Here is an 18306-nt window from a genome sequence, read left to right as displayed (position 1 = left end):
TGTCAATGTCAATCATCGGTCTAACTATATGTTGTGCTTGCTTTTATGCTTTTGTTTGTTCTCTCTAACATTAACCTGCCAGGGACTACAGATGAAAAATAGTTTGAATAACTAAATCTGGTACATTTACATGTAGAATGGACAAGTTAATTAATGTACACTGTCCCTTTTAAATAAATAAATAAACAAACAGATATTTGACACATTATACATTTCACCTTATTATTATGCTGCAACAGGACTTTGTGACAATATAAATGTTACTGTATTGTTATGTTACAATATTAATCTGGCACAATATAAATGGTCAAATAGTGTTATCTTACAATATTAATATGTATATTGACATATATACATGTCAATATACATGTTTAAATATTATTATATTACAATATTCAAATGTTACAATATTGTTATGCGACAATATAGAGCAACAACAACCCTCTGAAACTTCTTTCTTATAAAAATATGTCTTGCAAAATTAATCTGCACAAGTAACACCAAAGCTCAAATAACAAAAAAAGAAGACATAATGACTATAAGCTATAAGACATGGGAACAGGCAGGGTTAGACAATGAAACTTAAAATGAGGACCCATCAAGGCGTATCTGATAACAAATACAATTTATAATAGACTACTTTAACCAAAGCAGTGAATGAATGCAGGCTGTATTCATGATGAAAGACCAAGGGAAGTCTTACCTGGAGATGGTCTTACACTGACTGAGACACCAACCCCTGGCTCATGTCTCTTTTAAGCACGTCAGGACGTATGGTTGTATATGTTAGACTTCAATTGATGTATGTGTGTGTGTGTGTGTGTGTGTGTGTGTGTGTGTGTGTGTGTGTGTGTGTGTGTGCGTGTGTGCGTGCGCGCGCGTGCGTGCGTGCGTGCGTGCGTGCGGGCGGGCGGGCGGGCGGGCGGGCGGGCGGGCGGGCGGGCGGGCGGGCGGGCGGGCGGGCGGGCGGGCGGGCGTGCGTGCGTGCGCGTGCGTGTGTGCGTGTGTGTGTGTGTGAGTGTGTATGTGGCTGTGTGTGTATGTACATTATTGGTTGTGAGGTTGGGGACTGTAAGAAGCTGAAATTATTCTAGTTTGGTAGAGAAATATAAGAAACAGATTTGGGAGTCCAATACGTTTTATTTCTAAAGGTCTTGAACCAGTTATTATGAAAGTTGTCAAATTGTCCACCAAGGGTTATATTCAAGAGGATGGTTGTAGGAAAGATAACTAAAAACAATAATAAAAAAGAAGGGTTGAGTTCATCTCAGATATTTTTTGTTTTAGGGACAACATTTAAAAAAAGAATGTAAGACCCCTTTGAAAGAATAAACAATTATTACCCTAGAGGTGAATAGTTATCACCTCTAGGGGTCATCATTATGCCTTCTCAAAAACGCTCACCCTATTTCTATAACTATATGTTTGAAAAACCAACTTGGGTTAATCTGGCTCCAGTATACTGATCTTCTTAACTATAGAATTTTGAACATTTTTGATGATTTAGAATTCAGCCACAAAGTAACCTGTACAAGAGGCAATACAATCATAAACATTAAGTTAATGTTCCGAAAAAACAATAGAAAGAATCATGAATAAATATGGTATTCTTTATTGCTCCAAATATAAATATTAACAGTGCGTGTATGACGCTATGTTGAACTCTGAGTTGTTCTGTTCTGTTTGTGTGTGTATGTCTGTGGTGTATGTGTTTGAGTGTGCGTGTGTGTGCGTGTGTGTGTGTGTGTGTGTTTGTGTGTGTACATGTGAACTGTGTGTTTTTTATAACAGACACTGAAGAGCACATGTATTCATCAACAATGAATTTGGTGTTCCTAACAATATTATGTATTTTTTACACTATTTACAAACAATATTTATTTCTACCAATGTTACTTGATCCCCTGAATCGAAATTGGAAATTTTTTACGAAATCCTCACAAGGTCCCGTTCCCTTTCTGCAATCCGACCCTGCAACCCCCGACAAAGTACTTTCTGAGGTGATTCCTGAACTTCTTGTCCCGCACGCCATAGATGATCGGGCTGAGGAACCGCGGCAGCATGTAGACGACGAGGTAGTTGGCGAATCGGATCTCCAGGATGCGGCCGGGGAAGATGAGGTGCAGGATGATCTCCACGCTGGGCGAGATGTAGGACAGCATGCACATGGCCAGCTGCGAGCCGTGCAGCAAGATGGTGTTCCGGGCTCGCCGGGCCGACGTCTTCTCGGTGGAGTGGGCCCGGGCGGCAAACAGGATCCTGAGGTAGGTGTACACCAGCGTGAGGAACACGCAGGAGAAGTACAGCCCGTCGAAGGCCTGCCGCTTGTACGCCAGCACGGGGTCCTTGAAGATGTTCTGCCGCAGGCAGAACACCGACTCGTGGAAGAAGCTCAGTGGCTCGTTGGCCAGGGTGACGAAGAGGTCGGTGATGTCGGGCACCACGGATATGAGCCAGATCAGCCCGATGAGGATGTAGGTCTTCCGCACTGTGCAGACCTGGGCGTGGCGCAGCGGGTCACAGATGGCGATGTATCGCTCGATGGCCATGCTGGCGAGGTTGACGGGCGTGTTGCGGGTGGTGAAGACGGCCAGCAGGATGAAGAAGCAGCAGAAGGAGACGTTGATCCTGTAGTATACGTAGCTGAGGATGAAGAGCATGATGGTGACGGTCAGCTGCACCGCATCGTTGATCACCATATGGATGAAGAGGATGTAGCGGGGGTCTCCGTAGAACACCTGAGGAGGGGGGGGAAACATCATGTGTCTGTCGAGAGCCCCTGGTCTGAGCATCACGTATCTGCAGACTTCCTGGTCGTCACATCACATGTTTGTAAACTTCCTGGTCTAAACGTCACGTATCTGCAGACTTTCTGGTCCAAACGTCACGTATCTGCAGACTTCCTGGTCTAAACGTCACGTATCTGCAGACTTTCTGGTCCAAACGTCACGTATCTGCAGACTTCCTGGTCTAAACGTCACGTATCTGCAGTCTTCCTGGTCCAAACGTCACGTATCTGCAGACTTCCTGGTCTAAACGTCACGTATCTGCAGTCTTCCTGGTCCAAACGTCACGTATCTGCAGACTTCCTGGTCTAAACGTCACATATCGATAGACCTCTTGGTCTACGCATCCCGTATCTGTAGACTTCCTGGTCTATACATGACATATCTGTAGACTTAATGGCCTAAACATCATCTATCTGTAAACCTGCTGGTCAAAAACATCACATATCTGTAGGCATCCTGATCCAAACATCATATTTTTTGTCAACTTTCTGGTCTAAACATGCCGTTCTATTTCATGTAGGCTATGCCGTCTAGGCTTTGCCTTATGGGCTTGACAGACATATCTGTAGACTTCCTGGTATAATCATCTACTGTACACTTCCTGGTCTCAACATCACTCGCGCCGGACAACAGGATTAAAAGATTTAAAAACAAGTAAACAGTTGGAAACAAATAAAGTGCAGAGTTAAACAAATACCTAATGTGATCAAGTTTAAATACATTTGAGATAAAATATAGAAGAGATTAGCTTTTCTGATAAAAATTGAAAAGTGTGTGTGTGTGTGTGTGTGTGTGTGTGTGTGTGTGTGTGTGTGTGTGTGTGTGTGTGTGTGTGTGTGTGTGTGTGTGTGTGTGTGTGTGTGTGTGTGTGTGTGTGTGTGTGTGTGTGTGTGTGGGCCTGTGTGTACCTGGTGTCTGAAGAAGGTGGCCACCACACTGCCGTTGATGTAGCTCAGCGAAAGCCAAACCAGAACCACCACAAGGTTCTTCACAACGGCAGAAGTCAGGGTGTCCCTTACCAAAATCCACTGGGGGGAGAGGAAACAAGGGCACATATGAATCACATTAATATGATCATATGAATGAATATCAATGATTTCCTCTCTGCCTCTCTCGTTCTCCGTAAGAGAGAGAGGCTATTTCTGTGTAGTTTTTTCGATATTCAATTGAAAATATCTCCTTTAAAGACATGGCAGGGGAGGACAATAGGCCAGGAAAGGTGCAGACAAAGGACATCAAAGACACCAAGGCATGACAGTCGGTCGAAAAACAGTACGAACGCACGCATGCAGTATGTTGAACCACAGATTTTTTATTATTACAAAAGCTATTAAAGAGAGGAGTGGTCAAAGGACAGTATAATCAGACCTGCACGGAAGTACTGTTGTCTCCAAGCCCAAATGAAGAGTTCATCCTTCAAAACAGCACCTTGGAGAGAGACAGGGGAGAACATGAGAGTGAGAGGGGGAAAGAGACATAAAGTGAGAGGGAGAGACAGAGCAAGAGATAGGTAGAGAGACATTTAGAGAGAATAAGAAGGAGAGAGAGGTATAGAAAGACATATTGGGAGAGTTGTAGAGGGAACATTAGCGACAATTAATGTCGGCCCTGGCAAAACTAAATGTTTTTGATGTTTTATCTTGCCAACAAAGTTTTGTTCTGAAACCGAACTAACACTTGATGAGCTTTCAGCAAAGTGCTGGATTCTGAGTTGGGCTTATTAGTACGCTATCGAGATAGTATATAACAAAATGGACAGTATATTTTCACTAAAAGAAGAAAAAACAACTGCCTTTAAAGCTTTTGTTTCAATTAAGTTTTTTCGTTGCCCAACTATGCATCACCCATTTCGTGGCTATGATTGGTTCTAGGCCTTTCCAATGGCTTCCAGGGGCATTCTGGTCTGCCCTTGCTGATGCCCACCAGATCTAAAACAAATAGAAGTTTCAGACTAATTGCAGTTTGCAATTTGTCTGGCGAAGATTATGTTAGGTTTGGCTTCAATGCATAGGAAATCATTGGCAATGCTGGCAAAGGCTGAAAGCTCAATATGTGTTGACTGCTTAAGAGAGAGAGAGAGAAAGAGAGAAAAAGAGAGATTGACAGATGGATTGAGAGATAGACAGAAGATTCAGGGACTGACTTGATTTTAATTATCTTTTTTGAATAAGCAAATATAAAAATTATAGCTCTTTTATCCTGCTCTGCATCTACAAAGGTATTTTACTTTATTTTGTAACAAAACTGTTACATCAGGATTATATCTAAACTGAATCAAGAGGGAGATGGAGAGAGAAGGATAGACAGAGAGAGCCGGAGAATAGTTACATTGCAAAGAGAAGAGCCTTCCCGTACCAAGTAATCATTCACCCCACAACCCCATTAACAGTGAATAAAAAACAAAAAATGATGATAATAATAATGAATAATAATAATTACTCCAATCCTTGTAGCGTTCAACCAACCAAAGCGAGATAATGTCACCCCACTCTACATCCTACCTCACTGGCTCTCTGAAGCTGCCAGCATCACGTTAAAACCACGATCCTGATGGTCTATGGGTCTGCCCTCACCAATATCACATCTCTTATCTGTCCCTACTCCAACTTTATACTCCCTAACCCACTCCCTTAATCTGTAACCTCCACTGCATGGATCTCACACTCAAGTCTCTTTTCATGTTGTACCTGGAGGATGAGAAGAGCTACCAAGCTCCATCATATCCGTCCCTCTCAACCTCCATTACATATCTTCTACATGCTCTTCTGTAATTATGTTGTGTTTTTCGAATTTAGCAATTTGGTTATGGGCAATGATGGATCACAAGCTTTTTTGCTTTCAAATCATCTCTAAATCCTATATTTCTGATGACCCCTACATTGTGTTTTTTATTCTGGTTTAATATTAAATTGTTTAAACTCACTATTACATATCTCTGGATTAATAAATAACAATTTATATAAATAAACATATATCGATTTCTGCAAATAAAAAAAACATTACAATTGAACAATGATAATCAGTTTTTTGAACGAGATAAGTTTATTACCTTGTTTTTTCTTATTCCTGAAACAAAACATTTGAAAGCCGGTAAAAATAAATATATGGAATCAAGTGGTTTTCCTCTGGTCTTGCCTCAGGACCCACATGTGTCATTAGTCATCATCGGTGTCATAATTCAATAATCTTCACCCAAAAAACATTAGACCAGTATTGCATGAATCAACAATGCGTTCATGTTGGCCTACTTTTAAAAATAGAACGAACGAAAGGCTTCAGGAATTGGGGCTAGCTCAATGAAATAGTATGACATTGAAACACAAATGAATATCGAAACATTAGTTAAAAAATGGGCTTTGTTCTAAAGATTAAGGTTTGGCATAAGCTCCTATACCAACTCTAAATGCCCTTGCGACTCACTCATCGATCACGACCCACAGGATTAAAATCACTGATCCAAATAATTTGCAGAATATCGTTTTTAGATTCATTAATTAAATTACAAAGTCAGAACCTATCCAAAGCGATTTACAATAAGTACATTTGTCAGAAGAAGGTGAAACAATATATCATATATCATACTGTCGGCACAGTAAGGATGTTCATACAACCAGTGCAAAGCACTAACAGTCGCTAGGTTAATCCATTCCCCATGATGGCTTAAGTATTTATATTCAACTTGTATACTATATTTTAATTATTATTATTATTATAATGCATAATTATTATTATCATCATGAGAGGTAGTAGTATTTGTAAAGGTATTTTTTTAGGATACACTTTACAACCCCCCAAAAATTCAAATGATACACAGTAATGTGTTTCGAATAAATATTTAAAAATGTTCACACAGCATGCAGAGAAAGTAAACAGAGTATACCTCTACTTTACCGCAAGGTAAACTAGAGGCTTACCTCTCCCCCACTCACCTGTGGCCTGAGAAGACAGTCACCTAGCAGCAAGACACCTTTTATACATTACATAGCAGAGAAATCCCTGTGGTGACACCAGTAAGCAAAATAACAGTAAAATAACAACTAAGTGTTGTCCTGAAACAGCTGTAGTATTTCACCAGTATTCAGCATTGAAAAGTGTTGCCATAATAAAGTATTACAGTTTGTCCTCAAACAGCTTTCATATTGTACCAGTATTCACAACATTTCCATGTTTCCATAATTATAGTATTAAATAACAGATTAATACATGTTATCAGTTAACAGTAGCAATTCTAAAATTGCAATTTAAAATACATGGTGTTAACCAATGCCATCAACCAACAGATTTATATCGCCATGCAATAGAATATTAAATATGTAATAAATAATTGATTTGTTTAATCATATATTTTAATTACCCTCCAGATCGTTGTATCAAAATATAAAACATATGAAAAAGTTTTCATTTATTTATTTACATTGTTAAAAACCAAAAAAATATATACCAGTTCATGCTTTCTTGATGAACTTAATAATTTGAACCTTCAGATTAGTCCTATAATTATACCAATAGGAACAGGTCAGAAATGTGATTTAATTTAGCATTATCTGTCTGGGCCAGCATTTCACTGCCCATAGCAAAACGTCTGAATCCCTGCAGAGTGGTACTGTAGTTTGTGTGGATCACACATGTGGTTTGTTTTGAGGACTATTTGAAATTAATTAATCTCAGAACTCGGTAGCAAAAAGTATTTATGTATATATTTTTTAACAAATCTGAAGGGAGAATACCTCACTCCTGCGCCGGAAACCTGGGGTGTTGTGGTGTTCGTTGGTGGTTCTTGGCTGTTGTTAGAGGTAGTTTTTTTTTGTGGTTGAACATGTTGAATCTGTGTTGGTCAACCTCGGCAAACATTCTATGGTTTGGTGTTGGTGTTTGTTGAGGCAGCGTGCAAGCAATTGGAAATGCACCCTAACATTATCTTCAATCAGTAAAAACAAAAAATGTAACAACTGGCCTCCGCAACATTTACATCAAAAGGAAAGTGATCGACCAGTTTAGCTAAATGGGTAATAACCAGTACTGGAAGACAGGGATCCATGATATACAGCAAGGAGGTATAACAGCAGGTATCCACAAGCTCTCACCTGACATGGCAGATATAAAGAAATTAATCATCATTTATTTTAACACAGCTAAACCTTTTGGCCACCAAAAATAACTTAAAAAGGTTTTGGACAGTGTGAGGAGTGCCAGCAGGTATTCACATCTGCCATGATAAAATATCTTCATGTTTAATGTCAAACTGCTTGTAAATAATATCTATGTAAAGTAAAGTTCAAAGTGAAGTCATGTGAATACTAAACCTACGCAAACTTATATCATTTTATATTAGTCAGGTCGATACTAGTCCTATGTGAATAAATATGTAACTTACCTTATTTAAGTGTTTTAAATCTCTCGGTTCTAAAAATCACAATGCTAAAATAAAGACGTTTTCTCCATTTGAACAGACGTAAACAGTACGAGAGATCTAGGCAACTGTAAAAAAAAACAAAGATAGCTTTGTCAGGAATCACTCATGTCATCGATTTAACGATTAATTACATGAAATTGTTATACAATTTAATTTGGCGGTATGGTTTCACTCTTTTGCTGTTCTTCCATGTCATACAAATGTCAGATACAAAATACCAACAGTGTACCAACATTTGGAAGCAGGTAGTACTATAAAATCCCCCATGGGGTCAATCAGATATCTCAACCCATTGTTTAGCTTAGATGAGATACAAAGCAGAAGCGAGGTGGATGAAATTCTGCTCATCCTACTTAACTTTGCATAGTATGTGTTTTAGATGGATGCCCTTAAATTGACCAACTGTCATTGTCAGTTTTGATTGAACCGCGTTTGGGGTCAGCTGATAGGGGGCGCATGACTAGCGTGTCCCACTAGAACCAGATACCCACATCTGGGTTTCTCAGTTTACCAATATAAAGCAAGGTTGCGCAGATGCATGTAACACATTTCTAATATTAATCATGAGAAACCACGGCCTACGTCTACATCCATTCTCGGAGATCGTGAAAAACCATTGATGTGGTACAAATCTTAAACAATGTGTGCCTTTGCACATAAAGCCCAGAGCTCTTGTTAACCTCCCCTAAGTTTAAACAGGCTGAGATGGTTGTTGTTGTGCCATTCATTTAAACAGAAGCTGTTTTTTTGTAATTGTTTAATGCATTTGCACGGATGTACGAATGATCTTGTTTAAAACATAACCATACAGATAAAAGGTTTTTGATTAGTGAAACATTATTGTATCAAATACAATGTTGAATTTTTCCTGTCACAATATATTTCTGGATAAAAGACTCACTAGTTGTTTTGTTATTTAGAAGCTGACTATGTGATTGCTATGACGTTTTGTTTGTTTTTGCTTACTTTACACATCAGGTATCTCTTGAGATAATTCCGGAACGTTTTATCTCTTACTCCATAAATGATGGGGCTTAGGAAACGTGGCATGATCTGAACAAAGACGTGGAAGGTAAAGACAACGGCAAGTTTTTGCTGGGGGAAAAGGTAAAATAGGGCCGTCTTAAACATGGGCACTATGTAAGTCATCATGCAGAGCAGGAGCTGGAAGCCATGCAGAAGCAGAGTGTTCCTCGCCTTCTTCACATCTCTGTTGGCCGCCTTGGCCGCAAACAGAACATTGAAATAGGTGAAGAACAAGGTAAGCCAGACCACAACTAGACAGATGATGTGGGAGGTGTTCCTCTTCTGGATGCCCCCTCTGAAGACCATGTCCCGGGTGCAGAACACCCTGGTATGAAAGAAGCTTGGAGGCTTCATGATCACGAGCAGGAAGATGTCGGGTAGGATGGAGATGGCACTCGCCCCCCAAATCAAACCTATCAGGATGTAGGTTCTCTTCACAGTGCAAATCTGTGGGTAACGCATAGGGAAGCACACAGCTACATAGCACTCCACTGTCATACAGGCCAGGTTGAGGGGGGTGTTGAGGGTAGTGCAGATGGTGATGACCAGCAGGAGGCAGCAGAAAGAAACGTTGATGGTGTAGAACATGTAGCTGATTACGTGCAGAAGCCCAGACAACGACAGCTGGATCATGTCGTTGAGAACCAGGTGGATGAAAAGGTTGTATCGAGGGTTCATCCTAAAGATCTGCAGGAGATAGAGTTAGTGAATTGTAAACAGGCTGTCACACACTGCAAGTGTAATTGAATGCAAAGAACTAAAAACAAAAATGAATTCTGATATGAATGTTGACATTCTGTGGGCAGAACCCTGTTATTATATGTTTCAAATTGAAATAAGATCACACTTATTGCATTAAAGACGTCAAGCTCAGCCAAATCCCACACTTGTTCCTCATGTGTGGAACACAGTGCCAAGTAGTAACTAAAGGAAGGATTCTCTCTAGGCCCACCAACACTTGTTGGTGCCTCGGAAGGCCTGCATATTTAATTGTGTAGATTAGAAGCAACAGTATTATGAAACCAAGACATCAACATAGTGCACTAACACACACCTTAGCACCTCTCTTTGTAAAACTGTTGGAGAAACACGAAGGGCCCTATCTTGCATCCGGCGCAAGTGACTTAGTCACTGGCGCATGTGTCGTTGCTAGTTTACAACTGGCGCAGAGCGTTCTTTTCCCACCACCGCCACTCGCCGGTAGGGATTGATCATGCGCCCCAAGGGGCGGTTCGGCGGAAGGAGGAGGCGTGTACTGGCGCAAACGGTATTTTGCCGTTTCTGAATACCATTGCGCTACTTACCAGGAAATACCTGGTTTAAAGTCAGTGGCGCGTTGTTCAGATGCTATTTTAAGGGCGCATGCATACATGCGCATGCGATGCATACTGATTGCTTGTGCACCTCGCGCATACACTTTGCTTCTCCCATCTACCTAGCCGCACATTCTTGGTAAATTATTTGGGAAAGAACAGCTGATGCAGCGGTAATAAGTTGTACTTTTAAATAAATGCATCTGCAAACACCGTACAGCAAACACATATTTTCTTGACAGAGACATCGTGTAGGCCTACATGCCCATAACTTTTAGGATTGATGAGTATTTGATTGTGAAAAACATTGTTTTACCGCGAGTGAAAAAAAATGCCAAAGAATGAATGAATGCGGGCGCGCGTGTGTGCTCTGTTTAAACACACGCAAACTAAACACATAACGCATAATACAATCAATGGCAATGTCTATTACCGCGGGGACACATGCATATTAGGATAGCATACAATACTGATAAGAAACAATATTTATAATGTATTGCGTATATTAAATAGAACCACAGTTACCGCATATCATATGTTATATCATATACGTTTTCTTTGCCGAAATTTATTTGAGGACTCAGTATTTCTGAAGTTGTGACACTTGCTTCGCTACGCAAGTGTCATTTATCCGCCTGTAAAATAGCGATAGCGCCGTAGAACCGCCCACAAAGCTACTTGCGCTTTGCGCTTCCCACTTGCGTTTCAGACCGTTAAAATAGGGCCCTATGGGTTCGATCATAAATATCTGCAGCATTTCACAATGCCTTGTGTTGTTAAAAACACTGAGCGAACAACAAGATACAACAATTGGTGCTTATCTTAATTAAAGGTAAGCCATTGAATAGTAAATGGACATGGAAACATTGGTTAATCAATGGGCTTCTTTCTAAAGATGAAGGTTTAGCAATTGCTGTGCAACCCCATCAAAATGTTGAATCACTGTCTTAGATCAATATATCTAACCCCTACATGCTCCGTAATGAGCTATATCTTTGTTTACTGTTAGTACCAGCAGAATTACTGGTACAACAAACTCATGAAATGGAACTTCTCCATCCAGCAGAACATGCCCAGTCTCATCAACACGATAATGGAGCTAAGCAGGTGATGCAACCACCCCTACCCCCACACACACACACGCACGCACGCACGCACGCACCCGCACACACACACACACACACACACACACACACACACACTAAGAATATAATAATTGTTTTCAATCACTCACAAGTCTGGTACAATAAGCATGAGCAAGGATATAACAAAAATACGCTCACAAAAAGTATGGTAAAACACAAATATGTAGATACTGAGGAAAATTTCAATTTAAAGATTTTTTCATTGCCTTCTAATATAAAATCTCCAAAGCTCACTATTGCTCATACAGAAATAAGGATGAACTTATAAATGCCAATATCAAAATTCAAGCAGACTACAGCAGTGATTTGCACATAGCCGTGTAAATGAGACAATTATAAATCAAATGCAGCCAAGTTATGAGATAATGTAGACTAGTTTAGTGACTAGGGTGTTTGCCTCCCAGAAAAGGTGTCTTGTTTTGATTCAGGGTGTTTCCAGTCTTCCTCGAGATGTCTTAACCTTACATGCTCCTTAATTACCTATGCTGTTTTCACTCTCCAAGGGTGTGGAGGGCCTGGTACCTCGTGTTTGGAGAAGGTATGGACCAGGGTGCCGTTGATGTAGTTGATGGAGATGCAGAGGGCTACGACGATGACATTCTTGGCGACGGCAGTAGTTAACGTATCCCTTAAGAGTACAGCTGAGGAGGAGTTACCCATCACCAACGACTCATTCAGGGTGTTGAGGTCTGTTAACCGATTGCTGGAAGAACAATTTCAGAATAAAGAAAAAATGTTTTAAATAAAAAATGAAGGTTAAAAGAGGTTGACCTAGAGCAAATACTAGAGTATAAAATAATATAATAGTAAAAACACATTTCAGATAGTAATTGCAGGTAAATATCTAGTAAATATCAAACCATACACATTCATCTCTGCTTGGCGCATAGACTGGCTGATACCAGTGCTAATAGAATAGTAAGCAAAGAGTATTATTTAAACCATCAGCTTTATCAATGAGACATAATGTCATGTTGAAGTGAGGGGAATGTGAGGATAAATCACATAGTGATATGGTTTATATAGACCATATAGAGTCTAGGGGCTTAGTTGTGTGTGTGTGTGTGTGTGTGTGTGTGTGTGTGTGTGTGTGTGTGTGTGTGTGTGTGTGTGTGTGTGTGTGTGTGTGCGGTGTGTGTGCGCGCGCGCGCGTGCGTGCGTGCGTGCGTGCGTGCGTGCGTGTGTGTGCATGTGAGTGATGGATAGAGATTGTGTGTGTGTCATAATCTATTATGTTTTTCTCTGTACAAGTAAATCCGTAGTAATTTCTATTGACACAATATTATAATAACTTCAAATGGATAGCGTCCAGCATTTAATGGAACATAAATATGCGTCGTTAAACACAACTTCAACAAATGAATGCATAGATCAGTAGCATTTGACAACATAATTCAAACATCAGTGCCTTCAATTAGAAGGACCACTTCTTTAAATATTAGTCTATCAACATTAAATCAAAGTGTGACTTGGCCTTGTCTCCCATTTTGTTTTGATTGATCACTAAACCAGCATTTTTTTCACCTGAAGAACATTGCAAAATTGGGGAACCTTATGTCAGAGTGTGACCTAGAATAACGTATTACCGCTGTTATTTCAAGCAGGATAGACTACGGTAATGCCCTTTTAACTTGGATTCCCCAAATAACTATAAAGCAACTACAAGCTATACAAAACGCTGCCGCTAGGGTGCTAACTAGGACTAAGAGGAGTGAGCACATCACCCCTATCCTAAGGTCCTTACACTGGCTTCCTGTTATTTATAGAATTGAATTTAAAGCTCTACTTCTTGTTTTTAAAGCACTAAAGGGCATTGGACCAAACTATATACAATATAAAGAAAATTGTTTTTGAATATACATGACATGTTCATACAGGACATCTTTTTCTCCCTTTATTTTTTTATAGTATATGTGTGATTTCATTATATTGCTTGCATGTACTTCTTCACTATAAATTACACTGTTGTCTTTTTCTTTGTAATGCACATTGAACTGCTTGGTGTCAGAAATGTGCTATGCAAAAAATTTTTTATCTGGAACAACATCTGGAATACAACAAAGGTAATATTTTGCTTGTTTCTTTTATTATTTAGAATCCTGCTTTGGCATTTCACTGCCCATAGCAAAACATCTGAATCCCTGCAGAGTGGTACTGTAGTTTGTGTGGATCACACATGTGGTTTGTTTTGAGGACTATTTGAAATTAATTAATCTCAGAACTCGGTAGCAAAAAGTATTTATATATATTATTTTAAACAAATCTGAAGGGAGACTACCTCACTCCTGCGCCGGAAACCTGGGGTGTTGTGGTGTTCGTTGGTGGTTCTTGGCTGTTGTTAGAGGTAGTTTTTTTTTGTGGTTGAACATGTTGAATCTGTGTTGGTCAACCTCGGCAAACATTCTATGGTTTGGTGTTGGTGTTTGTTGAGGCAGCGTGCAAGCAATTGGAAATTCACCCTAACATTATCTTCAATCAGTAAAAACAAAAAATGTAACAACTGGCCTCCGCAACATTTACATCAAAAGGCAAGTGATCGACCAGTTAAGCTAAATGGGTAATAACCAGTACTGGAAGACAGGGATCCATGTATACAGCAAGGAGGTATAACAGCAGGTATCCACAAGCTCTCACCTGACATGGCAGATATAAAGAAATAAATCATCATTTATTTTAACACAGCTAAACCTTTTGGCCACCAAAAATAACTTAAAAAGGTTTTGGACAGTGTGAGGAGTGCCAGCAGGTATTCACATCTGCCATGATAAAATATCTTCATGTTTAATGTCAAACTGCTTGTAAATAATATCTATGTAAAGTAAAGTTCAAAGTGAAGTCATGTGAATACTAAACCTACGCAAACTTATATCATTTTAGTCAGATCGATACTAGTCCTATGTGAATAAATATATAACTTACCTTATTTAAGTGTTTTAAATCTCTCGGTTCTAAAAATCACAATGCTAAAATAAAGACGTTTTCTCCATTTAAACAGACGTAAACAGTAAGAGATAAACACCAAACATAGCTTTGTCAGGAATCACTCATGTCATCGATTTAACGATTAATTACATGAAATTGTTATACAATTTAATTTGGCGGCATGGTTTCACTCTTTTGCTGTTCTTCCATGTCATACAACTGTCAGATACAAAATACCAACAGTGTACCAACATTTGGAAGCAAGTAGTACTATAAAATCCCCCATGGGGTCAATCAGATATCTCAACCCATTGTTTAGCTTAGATGAGATACAAAGCAGAAGCGAGGTGGATGAAATTCTGCTCATCCTACTTAACTTTGCATAGTATGTGTTTTAGATGGATGCCCTTAAATTGACCAACTGTCAGTGTCAGTTTTGATCGCACCGCTTTTGGGGTCAGCTGATAGGGGGCACATGACTAGCGTGTCCCACTAGAACCAGATACCCACATCTGGGTTTCTCAGTTTACCAATATAAAGCAAGGTTGCGCAGATGCATGTAACACATTTCTAATATTAATCATGAGAACCCACGGCCTACGTCTACATCCATTCTCGGAGATCGTGAAAAACCATTGATGTGGTACAAATCTTAAACAATGTGTGCCTTTGCACATGAAGCCCAGAGCTCTTGTTAACCTCCCCTAAGTTTAAACAGGCTGAGATGGTTGTTGTTATGCCATTCATTTAAACAGAAGCTGTTTTTTTGTAATTGTTTAATGCATTTGCACGGATGTATGAATGATCTTGTTTAAAACATAACCATACAGATAAAAGGTGTTTGATTAGTGAAACATTATTGTAACAAATACAATGTTGAATTTCACAATATATTTCTGGATAAAAGACTCGTTGTTTTGTTATTTAGAAGCTGACTATGTGATTGCTATGACGTTTTGTTTTTTTTGTGCTTACTTTACACATCAGGTATCTCTTGAGATAATTCCGGAACGTTTTATCTCTTACTCCATAAATGATGGGGCTTAGGAAACGTGGCATGATCTGAACAAAGACGTAGAAGGTGAAGACAACGGCAAGTTTTTGCTGGGGGAAAAAGTAAAATAGGGCCGTCTCAGACATGGGCACTATGTAAGTCATCATGCAGAGCAGGAGCTGGAAGCCATGCAGAAGCAGAGTGTTCCTCGCCTTCTTCACATCTGCGTTGGCCGTCTTGGCCGCGAACAGAACATTGAAATAGGTGAAGAACAAGGTTATCCAGACCACAACTAGACAGATGATGTGGGAGGTGTTCCTCTTCTGGATGCTGCTCCTGAAGACCATGTCCCGGGTGCAGAACACCCTGCTATGAAAGAAGCTTGGAGGCTTCATGATCCCGAGCAGGAAGATGTCGGGTAGGATGGAGATGGCACTCGCCCCCCAAATCAAACCTATCAGGATGTAGGTTCTCTTCATAGTGCAAATCTGTAGGTAACGCATAGGGAAGCACACAGCTACATAGCACTCCACTGCCATACAGGCCAGGTTGAGAGGGGTGTTGAGGGTAGTGCAGATGGAGATGACCAGCAGGAGGCAGCAGAAAGAAACATTGATGGTGTAGAACATGTAGCTGATTACGTGCAGAAGCCCAGACAACGACAGCTGGATCATGTCGTTGAGAACCAGGTGGATGAAAAGGTTGTATCGAGGGTTCATCCTAAAGATCTGCAGGAGATAGAGTTAGTGCATTGTAAACAGGCTGTCACACACTGCAAGTGTAATTGAATGCAAAGAACTAAAAACAAAAATGAATTCTGATATGAATGTTGACATTCTGTGGGCAGAACCCTGTTATTATATGTTTCAAATTTAAATAAGATCACACTTATTGCATTAAAGACGTCAAGCTCAGCCAAATCCCACACTTGTTCCTCATGTGTGGAACACAGTGCCAAGTAGTAACTAAAGGAAGGATTCTCTCTAGGCCCACCAACACTTTGTTTCTGCCTCGGAAGGCCTGCATATTTAATTGTGTAGATTAGAAGCAACAGTATTATGAAACCAAGACATTAACATAGTGCACTAACACACACCTTAGCACCTCTCTTTGTAAAACTGTTGGAGAAACACTATGGGTTCGATCATAAATATCTGCAGCATTTCACAATGCCTTGTGTTGTTAAAAACACTGAGCGAACAACAAGATACAACAATTGGTGCTTATCTTAATTAAAGGTAAGCCATTGAACAGTAAATGGACATGGTAACATTGGTTAATCAATGGGCTTCTTTCTAAAGATGAAGGTTTCGCAATTGCTGGGCAACCCCATCAAAATGCTGAATCACTGTCTTAGATCAATATATCTAACCCCTACATGCTCCCTAATGAGCTATATCTTTGTTTACTGTTAGTACCAGCAGAATTACTGGTACAACAAACTCATGAAATGGAACTTCTCCATCCAGCAGAACATGCCCAGTCTCATCAACACGATAATGGAGCTAAGCAGGTGATGCAACCACCCCTACCCACACACACACACACACGCACGCACGCACGCACGCAGCCGCACACACACACACACACACACACTAAGAATATAATAATTGTTTTCAATCACTCACAGGTCTGGTACAATAAGCATGAGCAAGGATATAACAAAAATACGCTCACAAAAAGTATGCCAAAACACAAATCTGTAGATACTGAGGAAAATTTCAATTTTAAGATTTTTTCATTGCCTGCTAATATAATATCTCCAAAGCTCACTACTGCTCATACAGAAATAAGGATGAACTTAGAAATGCCAATATCAAAATCCAAGCAGACTAGAGCAGTGATTTGCACATAGCTGTGTAAATGAGACAATTATAAATCAAATGCAGCCAAGTTATGAGATAATGTAGACTAGTTTAGTGACTAGGGTGTTTGCCTCCCAGAAAAGGTGTCTTGTTTTGATTCAGGGTGTTTTCAGTCTTCCTCGAGATGTCTTAACCTTACATGCTTCTTAATTACCTATGCTGTTTTCACTCTCCAAGGGTGTGGAGGGCCTGGTACCTCGTGTTTGGAGAAGGTATGGACCAGGGTGCCGTTGATGTAGTTGATGGAGATGCAGAGGGCTACGACGATGACATTCTTGGCGACGGCAGTAGTTAACGTATCCCTTAAGAGTACAGCTGAGGAGGAGTTACCCATCACCAACGACTCATTCAGGGTGTTGAGGTCTGTTAACCGATAGCTGGAAGAACAATTTCAGAATAAAGAAAAAATGTTTTAAATAAAAAATGAAGGTTAAAAGAGGTTGACCTAGAGTAAATACTAGAGTATAAAATAATATAATAGTAAAAACACATTTCAGATAGTAATTGCAGGTAAATATCTAGTAAATATCAAACCATACACATTCATCTCTGCTTGGCGCATAGACTGGCTGATGCCAGTGCTAATAGAATAGTAAGCAAAGAGTATTATTTAAACCATCAGCTTTATCAATGAGACATAATGTCATGTTGAAGTGAGGAGAATGTGAGGATAAATCACATAGTGACATGGTTTATATAGACCATATAGAGTCTAGGGGCTTAGTTGTGTGTGTTTGTGTGTGTGTGTGTGTGTGTGTGTGTGTGTGTGTGTGTGTGTGTGTGTGTGTGTGTGTGTGTGTGTGTGTGTGTGTGTGCGTGCGTGCGTGCGTGCGTGCGTG

The 18306-nt window shown here is 40.0% G+C and overlaps 3 protein-coding genes across 3 annotated transcripts; all 3 read right to left on the bottom strand.

Moving 5' to 3' along the window:
- Positions 1-1626: 1626 nt before the first annotated feature.
- On the bottom strand, positions 1627-2839 carry LOC115557586 (odorant receptor 131-2-like). The gene has a single exon (XM_030375506.1). It carries the CDS (start codon positions 2790-2792, stop codon positions 1938-1940), a length of 855 nt encoding a protein of 284 aa, XP_030231366.1. The 5' UTR covers positions 2793-2839; the 3' UTR covers positions 1627-1937.
- Positions 2840-9129: 6290 nt separating this feature from the next.
- LOC115557143 (odorant receptor 131-2-like) lies at positions 9130-12381 on the bottom strand. Its single transcript, XM_030374743.1, has 2 exons — positions 12209-12381; positions 9130-9915 (listed from the first exon to the last, which is right to left on the bottom strand). Exons 1-2 carry the CDS (start codon positions 12344-12346, stop codon positions 9130-9132), a joined length of 924 nt encoding a protein of 307 aa, XP_030230603.1. The 5' UTR covers positions 12347-12381.
- Positions 12382-13189: 808 nt separating this feature from the next.
- LOC115557142 (odorant receptor 131-2-like) lies at positions 13190-18103 on the bottom strand. The gene is made up of 3 exons (XM_030374742.1): positions 17664-18103; positions 15584-16330; positions 13190-13210 (listed from the first exon to the last, which is right to left on the bottom strand). The coding sequence occupies exons 1-3, from the start codon at positions 17799-17801 to the stop codon at positions 13190-13192; spliced, it is 906 nt and encodes a 301-aa protein (XP_030230602.1). The 5' UTR covers positions 17802-18103.
- Positions 18104-18306: the final 203 nt, after the last annotated feature.

This window comes from Gadus morhua, chromosome 13, assembly GCF_902167405.1.
Source record: "Gadus morhua chromosome 13, gadMor3.0, whole genome shotgun sequence".
NCBI lineage: Eukaryota > Metazoa > Chordata > Actinopteri > Gadiformes > Gadidae > Gadus > Gadus morhua.
Note: the sequence above shows the minus strand (reverse complement) of the source record. Positions and strands in the feature narration are given on the sequence as shown.

Bases quoted from the DNA above. Each gene is read 5' to 3' on its own strand.
- LOC115557586 (XM_030375506.1), bottom strand. From the start codon at position 2,792: ATGCTCAGACCAGGGGCTCTCGACAGACACATGATGTTTCCCCCCCCT.
- LOC115557143 (XM_030374743.1), bottom strand. From the start codon at position 12,346: ATGGGTAACTCCTCCTCAGCTGTACTCTTAAGGGATACGTTAACTACT. The intron at 9,916-12,208 runs GTACCAGGCCCT...TATCTCCTGCAG, and splicing joins ATACCTTCTCCAAACACGAG to ATCTTTAGGATGAACCCTCG.
- LOC115557142 (XM_030374742.1), bottom strand. From the start codon at position 17,801: ATGGGTAACTCCTCCTCAGCTGTACTCTTAAGGGATACGTTAACTACT. The intron at 16,331-17,663 runs GTACCAGGCCCT...TATCTCCTGCAG, and splicing joins ATACCTTCTCCAAACACGAG to ATCTTTAGGATGAACCCTCG. The intron at 13,211-15,583 runs GTAAGCACAAAA...AATGTTCTTCAG, and splicing joins AGAGATACCTGATGTGTAAA to GTGAAAAAAATGCTGGTTTA.